General features: G+C 39.1%; 1 protein-coding gene across 2 annotated transcripts; it reads left to right on the top strand.

Annotated features, from left to right (window-relative positions):
• Positions 1-1,117: 1,117 nt before the first annotated feature.
• il1b (interleukin 1, beta) lies at positions 1,118-5,743 on the top strand. Of its 2 annotated transcripts, none has more exons than XM_087175659.1 (6): positions 1,118-1,187; positions 2,995-3,046; positions 3,323-3,512; positions 4,220-4,396; positions 4,634-4,767; positions 5,146-5,743. In XM_087175659.1, exons 1-6 carry the CDS (start codon positions 1,123-1,125, stop codon positions 5,362-5,364), a joined length of 837 nt encoding a protein of 278 aa, XP_087031785.1. In that variant the 5' UTR covers positions 1,118-1,122; the 3' UTR covers positions 5,365-5,743. The 2 variants fall into 2 exon arrangements, with proteins under 2 accessions (XP_087031785.1, XP_023268234.1); XM_023412466.2 differs by lacking the exon at positions 1,118-1,187 and adding an exon at positions 2,203-2,352.
• The last annotated feature ends 4,058 nt before the right edge of the window (positions 5,744-9,801 follow it).

Below are 9,801 nucleotides of genomic sequence, written 5' to 3'. Positions count from 1 at the left end.
CCCCCCCCCCCCCCCCCCGTGTCTGTGGTTTTTAAAATGCTTGAGGCAGTTATAAGACCACAGACATCACACAGACTTCTGAATACAGAGCAGTTTAGTTCTTGACTGTCTGAGTAAATTAAGACTTTTTTCAAAATAAAACAAAAGGCCAACCGAGGAACCGCTTCCGACTGCTGAGCTCCGTTTGTACCAGCAGAAAGTGTTTGTCTTTAGGAAGAATTCAACAGTTACAAGGACGTTTTGCATAAGAAATTCATGAAATAGAATAATAATATAAAAAAATTTGATTTGGAAAAAAATAAATAAATTTAACTTTTTTTTTTTTTTTTTTTTAAAGATTGCTGCAAAACTCTTTCCCTTCTCATTTCTCTCCATCACAAAATGCAAACCACAAATTATGAGTTTTCAGTTTATTTTGTTGTTGTTAGGTGTCACAACTCAGTGTACTCAGATTGTGAGTGAAATGAGTCAGTGTTAAAGTGTAAATCTCACCTTTGTGCTGCTTGTCAAAGTACTTTCTATGGGATCATCTGGACCAGACGGGTCAACCCCGGCCGTACTTCTGATGCTAATGCATGCTAACACGCTAAACCAAGATGGAGAACGGGTTAAATATTACTTCTGCTAAACATCAGCATGTTAGCATGTTAGCATTGCCACTGTGAGCATGTAAATCATGCGAAAGTTAGCAATTAGCCTCAAAGAGCCGCTAGCATGGCTGCTATTTAGATTTAATTTTTCAGTCAAGGAAACTCCCTTCACTTCCACGGTTTTGGGGCGACTATCAGAAACAAACATGTGAGAAGTATCTAAATGACCAGATACCAGCATGTGTAAATAAAAAAACATTTGAACTGTTTTCGTTTTGACTCATAAAAAATAACTGCGTTACAGTATATGCAGATTTTGGTTTAAGAGTTTCATAAAATACTGTAGTAAATGTTTCATATTTACTCTCCTGATGTTTTGGTTTAGTGAAACAGAAACAGATGTTTGCAGCCTCTGAGGTTAAAGTTTAACCTCTAACCTTAGAGGTTTACCCCGCTGTCACTCACTCACTTTCATAGACCCATATTTAAGTAACATGTAGTGACTATTAAAGTTGCTGATGGATCTGCAGCGATGTTATCTCATGTTAAGTTTGTCTTTTTTACACCAGGATTCACAACAAACGCATTGAAACATTCGTAAGTACAATATTTTTCATCCACATTATTCTCTCTTATTATTGAACTTCTCACCTATCTCACATCCTGTCAGTGATGGCGGTGGGGGAATTTTCTTGGTTCAATGACATCATGTTACTGGTAAATAAATCCACAACTAAACCACAAAAAAAAAAATGAGAGGCATCGCATTTTTGTTTTATAAACTCACAGAATCTAAAAGTTGAATCTTTTCAACCCCACTGCTGCATCATTTCTGCTTCCCTGTATAAACTACTTGATACTTTGGTGCATTAATATCCAGGTTTTTGATACTATTGCACGTTAATATTCACATTTTTGATACTTTCACGTGTTGATATCCAGATTATTGATACTTTGGTACGTTGAAATTAGTTTACGTTAACTGTCTACAGCTGATAAAATTTGCTAGCAACAGACACGCCCCATATCGTCTACTTCTGAGCACAACTGATGCATTGTTTCAAAAATCTTGGTAAAAATCTTGCCGGTGTTATTATTATTATTATTATTATTCTAATTATCAATATCATTATTATTATCATTATTATCAACCATTATTTAGACAGGGAAATCCATTGAGACCAAGGGCTCATTTTCAATGGCGCCCTGGATACATACAAAGAATTTGATTCATAAAAACAATGTAAAACAGTCAATACCAAACATCCAATCTCAATACAAGCTTATAAAATAAAATAAAAAATGTTCAAATTTATGTTAAAAATTATACAAAGCATTTACAGCCCTCAACATCAGACTCTATAACAAATCTTTAAGTAAAGACTAAGCTACAGGTGAAAGACAAAATTAAAAACTTTTTACACGAGCCATAATAAATGTCACCTATGATCTCATCTATAAACAGGTCTCACAACGAGCCTTTACCATCCAGAAATGACTGGTGCCAACTGTGGTTTTGACAGTTTCCATCCGCACAAAGGTAAAAGTTGGTTGCTTTAGTTTCTGATGATCAAGAGAGAAAGTACATGTGCGAAGCAAAAACAAGGAAGCAGAGCGAGAGTGGCAGCTGCTTTATAAAAAGCTGTCTGAGGTCGAGGGACTCGATCTGTTTTCAGACAAACTACTGACACAGAATCACTTCACTCTCATCAGTCTACATCAGGACAATGTGCGACTTTGATCTGGCTCAAGCTCTGGACAGGTAAGTTTAAGAAAGTCTACCAAGTTCTCTTTGTGCCTGACATTACTCTACTTTTCTATTTTTAAATCAAGCTTAATTCTGCCTTCTCTTACTATTGAAATATCAATATCACAGGTCAGAAAACTCAGTAACTCAGTGTGTAATACTGTAAGACTTTAGGGAAGAGCTTCCAGCTCATCTGACAACGTGTTTCACTTCTCCCTTCAACAACAAAAAAATGAGAAAGATCTGTGGCAAAAATAGTAAGAAATAACACTGAATTAACCAAAGCCAAAATCTGTTATTTACAACGGTTTGTCATTTAATTATAACTTTAATACTCATAACTTTTTAAAAAATGAGTTTACAAAGCGCTTTGACAATCGAGGCAGAAGAAGAGAAAATCCTTAGAGAGACTAGAGCCTGAATAAAAGACGACATCACCTAAAAGGAAGTCTGTGAAAACGAGTTTGAAGAAGTGATTTAAAAGTGAAATCTTGAATTAAAACAAACAGGGAGCCAATGAGTTGAAGAGAGGATTGCGGTGATGTGATGTGGTCTGATGTGTGTAACACAACTAAACCCACACACAGTCACATGTGAGCGACGGTACAAGTTTCCATAAACGTCCAACATTCAGATTTGTCTGTTGTTGTGTTTCAGTCCTCTGGGATTCGACGATACAGGACCTGAATCCCGCTGCTTCGACATGACGGTAAGAGAAAATGATCAGTTACATATAAGTTTTCACTCTCATGTATATTTGTCACTTTCAGATGTTCTTATTTGATATTATAAAGAATATAACAAACGTAACAACTGTTTTGTTTTTGTTTTTTTACCTCTTTTTATTGAGAATGATATTCACATCAGCATTACATCATCTCTGAAACATTTCCTGTATTTCTATCTAAACTAAAAATGAGAATCAGATCAGGGGGAAGCACCTGCATGACGACATGATGTGTGGTTTCTGTGTTTGATGTTGTAGGATGTTAAAAAAGAGATCATCAACCTCGACACGGGACTGAACCTGGAGATTTCCTGCAACCCAAAAACCATGAAGAGCGTCGCTACGCTGGTGATGGCGGTGAACAGGATGAAAAAGTCCCCGACTCGCAGCAGCTGGGAGCTGAGAGGCGACGAGCTCTGCAGCGTGATCATGGACAGCCTGGTGGACGGTGGGTGAAGACAGACACATGTTGATGCTTCACCTCATTATTTGCTTCAGGTTCTGTTCAAGAAGTGGGAAAAACTTAATTCCAAACCCCACTGACATTTGTAATAATTTAAAAATTTTAATAACAAAGATCCACCTTAGGAACAAAACCTTTCGCAGCTCGTGTGGGGGAAAAATATTGTTTATAATGGACTATAAGTGGAGTCCGAGAGCAGAGGTCAGTTTTTAAATATCCACTGAAAGGCCACAATAGTTTCACAGGCGCAGACGTGTATTTTAGATCATTTTCTGATCAGGAAGTGAAGGCTAACGGAGCGACAGCAGCTGATTTAATACTCACGTGGCAAACAAATAACTAATATCAGTGATCTGCAGCTAGGTCACACTGACCTTTACCTTTGACCACCAAAATCTAATCAGTTCATCCTTGAGTCCAAGTGAATGTTTGTGCCAAATTTGAAGAAGTTTCCTCAAGGCGTTACAGAGATATCACGTCCACGAGAACAGGACAGAAAACAACATGTCAAAATATAAAAGTGAAAACTTCAGCTGTTGTTAAGGAGCAGAATATTTTTGTTGGAAACCTGGACTCGGTCCATGTGTCACTATCTGATGAAAAGAAAACGAGAAGGGCGGACGCTGCGTTTGCAGAGAGTTCGCACCTGGCGCCTTTTCTTCTGACTAACGTCTCGTTCCTCGTCTCCACAGAAACGGTTGTGAAGACGGTTGCGGACGCCACCACGGGACAGAGAAGCATCAAGTTCGTACGCGCCCGAAGCGAGGAGTGCACCCTGAGCGACACCCAGAAGAAAGACATCATCTGCACCCCGGGAGATTTAAAACTGCAGGCCGTCACTCTGAAAGGAGGATACGCCGATCGCAAAGGTACAAGCCTCTCCTCTAAACTTCAGAAATGATTTCATAAAAATAAATCAAATGTTTGATTCCCAAATGTAAAATTTAGAAAAAACAAAAAGCAAACTCTAGAGAAAAGTCTTAAGAGTCTTTGGAGGGGTCCGACCCCTCAGCTTGGGAACCACTGACCTGCAATACAACAACTGCTTAATGTCGTTGAACGAGTAACGTGAAATCCTGACTTCCTGTTTGTTTCTTTCACACCAGTGAATTTTAAACTGGTGAAGTACATCTCCATTGGTGCCGGGCAGACGTTTGTTCTGTCAATCAAAAATGACCACAGCCACAAGTTCTACCTCTCCTGCGTCAAGAACAGCAACAATGCTGAGCTGCATCTGGAGGTAACACACACACACACACACACACCATGTCATATATAGTCGGTACATTACCTGCAGTAGATCTGATGATCTTTAACTTAAGTCAACATTTTCACTTTTTATCTAATTTGTTACTTTTTAACTCATAATTTTGATTTAATGTCAACTTTGAGTTTTTTTATTAATTATTTTGTCATAATTTTATTTTAATTTCCAATTTTATCTTATAATTAAATTTTTATTCCAAAATTTATAGTTATTATTTTATGATTTTTATTTTTATTTTTCATTTTTAATCCGTCAAAGTTTTGACTTTCAATAAGTTTTTCATATTTTTTCCATCTATTTGCTTCCATACATGTGAGAATTAACACGAGACATTTTTCTCTCTCGTGGCAGGAATGCAGTGAGGACGATATAAGAAACGACATGGACCGTTTCCTCTTCGAAAAGAAATTATCAGGAAAATCTCAGACCAGCTTCGAGTCCGTTAAGCACCGCGGCTGGTTCATCAGCACGTCTGAGAGCGAGAACCAGCCAGTGGAGCTGTGTCAAATAGACAGCGCCCAGCGTGTCACCTCCTTCAACGTCAGCTCAAAAAAGCCTCTGATTGGCTGAAGCAGCTGTGTACAGTTACAGTTTAATGTATCCAGATGCTGAGGGTACTTTTTATTTTAAAACTCTTTTATTCTACCTGACCACTAGATGGAGTAATCACCTGCAGGATGATAATAATTCAGTGTAACCTACTAAAAGAGACTTTAACTTTATATTATTTTACCCTGAGGCAAAATGATGTGAAATTTGTATCTTCTTTACTGGAGAATGTAACAGGATATTCCTAAAATCTGCTTCCATTTTTAATTATTATTTCCCATTAACTTAACTTCATTATTGATTGTCCGTTGTTACTAAATATGCCATTGTCATTTTTAAGTGCATGTAAAAAATTACGTTATTATTTGCTGTTTTAATAAACATCAAATATGTGTTCGTATACCATATAAAAATTCATTATATAGATATTTTTAAGTTACATATACATATACAAATTTTACTATGAGTATTTCATATATTTTAGAAGCTTATATCCAGAGGATGAATATATATATATAAAATATCCCCTTATAGGTGACATATGTGTCATACATTACATTTCTGTATGAGTAAAAGAATTGAACAACAAGTGCATCCCTCCTGGGTTCATCACAAGTTATTTTCTATTATTGTTTTAAGTGATAGATAGATAGATAGATAGATAGATAGATAGATAGATAGATAGATAGATAGATAAGTAAAGTATATATAAGTTATAATTTGTTAGTGTTTTGTCTGTTTGCACGTGTTTCTTTAAGCTGCAGTGCGTTGAGCTCTCCGGGCCACCGTATTTCCCTCATAAAAGTGGAAAAAAAAAAAAAAAACTGGGTCTGAGGCTCCTCTCCTCATACTTCCGCGTTTAGTAAATCTGGATCAGGCCTTGTGCCCCGCAGACCTCCTGCTTGCCCCCCCTCACAGCACCGGAAACACCTGAGCCACAACCTGCTCACAGCAGCAGGTATACTCACCTCACTGCAGCGGAGACCTGGAGGCGTCATGGCGGGTGGAGGTCCGGTGAACAGGCGGCGGTCATCTTCTGCTCTGCTGCCGCTGATTGAACCGGCTGAGCAGCGCGGGAAAGAGCAGCGGTGCACCGTCATCAGTGTGGGCGTGGTCACCGGTGGGGTTTTAATATCCGCGGGGCACACCTGAATGAATCTGATTGGATGTTACTAGCCACACGGCTGCGAATGAGCCAATCACTGTGAAGCAAACTGCAACACAGCTGGTGCCAATCAGCCAATAGAATCAGAGCATTTAAACTGCCTGTGTTTAGTGTTTATGTTTATATAGGGAGTGAACATAGTGTCAATATTATTTTAAGATTTACAAATGTAAATGAGATTAGTGAAGTGAAAAAAATAAGTTTTTTATATTTGTGCACAAATTGAACCTGGAGTTGTGAGAATAAATCTTAATTTGTCTGCAGATAGAAACCCACATATACATATATTTTGTACTTTTTTCCCCCTAAACTCTGTAAATTTATGAATCTGGTTTAAGACTTTAATAAAAATAACTCTTTATGTCAGTTTCTGCCATTAACTCAAGTTATAAAGTAGATAATTGTCAGTTTTATTTTCATCCTCTTTTTCATCAAAACAACCTGCTGGAGTCACAGATCTCTGTGCATCTGTCTGCTGAACATTATGAGTTATAGATGATCAATTTAATGAATAAAACAATGGTTTATTTGTTCTGGACAAACAGTTTCTGCAACCACCCTGCCTCTCTCATACCTGTGGGATAAACATGAAGCTATACAGCCAGCAGCCGGTTAGCTTAGCTTTCCAACTGTACGTGTCTGTTTGTCTTTGTAAAGTTGAAATCGTTTCATGTTTTCTCTGTGTCAAATAAATAACACCTTACTCCACCATGGAAGAACTGTCCGCCTGCAACCAACAATTATATTCATTATCAATACATCTGTCAGTCATTTTCTTTAATAATCAATTGATTTTTCTGAATATAAAACGTCAGAAAATAGTGAAACATTCCCAGAAAATTATTTCCTGAAATAATGAACATATTCAAATTTGTTGTTTTGTCTGAGCGACAGTGAAAAATACAAAAATGTTGCATCTACTGTCATAAATCGTAAGATGCTGATTAAAGTGAGTCGCTATCAGAAAGTGAGGAGACAGGCCGGGGCTAGCTGGTTAGCATGCTAACTTCAGTAGAAGAAAAGACGTGTTAAGCTAAGGAGTTAACATTTGTGTTGCTTTCCACCTCTGGAAACAGCTGTTGGTGAGTAAAGGAATGAAGTTTGATGCTGAAGCTGCAACGTTTCTTCTAGACTGGTGAGTAAACAGCTGTTAATGCTAACGCTAGCTATTTGAAATAGCTAAATATGAAATAGAAATATACAGTACAGACACCTTAAATTAGCAACTGAGTAAATGTACTTAGTCGTGCTATATTTATAGTGCATACACACACACACACACACACACACACACACAAACACACACACACACACACACACACAGAGCCTGTAATCTGAATTTCACAGCCCTCACCAAATTAAACATCAGTCTGTTCTCACCCCTTCACAGCCTCGGCCAATCAGAGCCGGTTCAGAGGAAGTCGACCTCTCCTCATTGGTTCGGGCTGCGCGGGTTTGCATGGTGACACCTGAGGCCGTTTCTTGACTGACGACGCACCAATGAGAGACGCCGAGCTCTGCTCTGCTCTGCGGCGCCGCTCGACATTGAGGCAGATTAGAGAGAGTGATGTGCATTTAACTTTAAAGAGGCAAAATAGAACGGGGGGGGGGGGGGGGGGGGGGGGGTGATGAGCTGAAGAGAAAATACAGCATGAATCTACAGTGTCTCCATCCTCAAAACACACACATACACACAAACACACACGCGTCTCTGAGGAAATCCATTTTCTACTGAGGTGTTCACGTGCAGCACAAAAATGTTTTTTTTAGAATCATTTCCTCCAGTTTCAGTGATTGGCTAAGACGTTAAAAAAATCACGTGTCAGTATGTGTGACAGAAAGGAGAACACTCATGTTTGTGTGTCTGTGTGTGTCTGTGTGCATGAATACAAGCATGTATTACAGCACATACATCACCTCACATCTAATACATGACATGAGGAACGTGAGGTTGATGTGCAGATGATCTCACGTCTGAAATCAGGAGGAAAAACTCCCTCATTGATCTGCACATACACTCACATGTGCAGGAGTGCATGACCAGTTGTGGACCTATTGTGTGTGTGTGGGCCGATGATTGAGTATATGTGTGTGTGTGTGTGTGTGTGTGTGTGTGTCTCCCTCTGCCATGCACATTCCCGGCACATGGCAACAGAAGCTAAATATAGCTCCAGCAGCCCGGCTTCACAGCAGGATCATGCTTCCTCTCGCTAACGTAGGATCGCTCCCTCTCTCTCTCTCTGTTTCATACAAACATGGGTCCCTCTCGTACACCTCTCACCCTCCCTCCCTCCTTTCCTCCTGCTTTTCTTCCTCTTTACTTTGTCACTTTTTACCCGCCATCATTCTCCCCCTCTCCCTCAGACGCTCTCCTTCTGTCTTTTTGCAGCTACAGCTTGATCCTGCTGCGCTGAACCTTTGTCTCTGTAAAAACACGACCAGCTGCTCCGAAGCCTCAAAAAGCATCATCTTACCTCATCATATATAAATCATCATGCCAAAGAAATGTGTCATTTATGTGGCAAAATAAAAACAACGCTGCAGTGACTGCAATCACTTACAGTTAGCTGGTGCATTAGCGTTAGCTACAGCTAATGTTTCCCGTCAAAAGAGAAAAAAAAAAATCTATTTTGATGCTCTTAGATATTGAGTTTGTTAAAGCACATAAATAATTCAGCAGCTAAATCCAGTCGTAATGGAGAGGAAAAAAGCTGAAAGCACATTAGCCTAGCGCTTAGCTTAGCAGAGTAGCAGTAGGCTAACTGCCATATCTGCAGCGTCTCACTCAGGTGAAAGCCAGATTACTTGATGTGGTTTATCCACCTTTTAAAGACACATTTATTGAATAAGGTCGGATGTTTGTAGGTTCTGTATTTCCACTTTAAATTACAGAGTGCAGGAAGTTTAGAAACGTCTTGTTCAAAGTTGATAGAGATGATAAGTAATAATTAACCTAGCAGGGTTTGGAGCAGCTGCAGTTCACTGTATAGCGGTTTATAGTTGTTATTGCAAAATGTGCCGATATGAGGGGCCGTCAGGGGCCCCCTTTTCCCCCTGGGGGGCCCCAAACATTTACTGGTTTTCCTCTCCTCACAGTGCACCTCTAGTTACTGTTCGTTCTTCTACTCAGCTGCACTTCAGAGGGAAATATCTTAAAATTTTACTCCTGTATTTATTTTCACTGTGAATCAGATTAAATACTTAGTGGTTCCAAGGTGCAGTGGCAGAAAACCAGGGAACGACAGGAAAGGAGGAATTTTTGTACAACACTGTGCACCTATGGAAGTTTGATT

The sequence above is a fragment of the Seriola lalandi genome, unplaced genomic scaffold, assembly GCF_002814215.2.
Source record: "Seriola lalandi dorsalis isolate HSWRI2012SDOR001 ecotype SW California unplaced genomic scaffold, Sedor1 jcf7180002054480, whole genome shotgun sequence".
Taxonomy (NCBI): Eukaryota; Metazoa; Chordata; class Actinopteri; order Carangiformes; family Carangidae; genus Seriola; species Seriola lalandi.
Note: the sequence above shows the minus strand (reverse complement) of the source record. Positions and strands in the feature narration are given on the sequence as shown.

Bases quoted from the DNA above. Each gene is read 5' to 3' on its own strand.
- il1b (XM_087175659.1), top strand. From the start codon at position 1,123: ATGTTATCTCATGTTAAGTTTGTCTTTTTTACACCAGGATTCACAACA. The intron at 3,047-3,322 runs GTAAGAGAAAAT...TTGATGTTGTAG, and splicing joins CCCGCTGCTTCGACATGACG to GATGTTAAAAAAGAGATCAT. The intron at 3,513-4,219 runs GTGGGTGAAGAC...TCGTCTCCACAG, and splicing joins CATGGACAGCCTGGTGGACG to AAACGGTTGTGAAGACGGTT.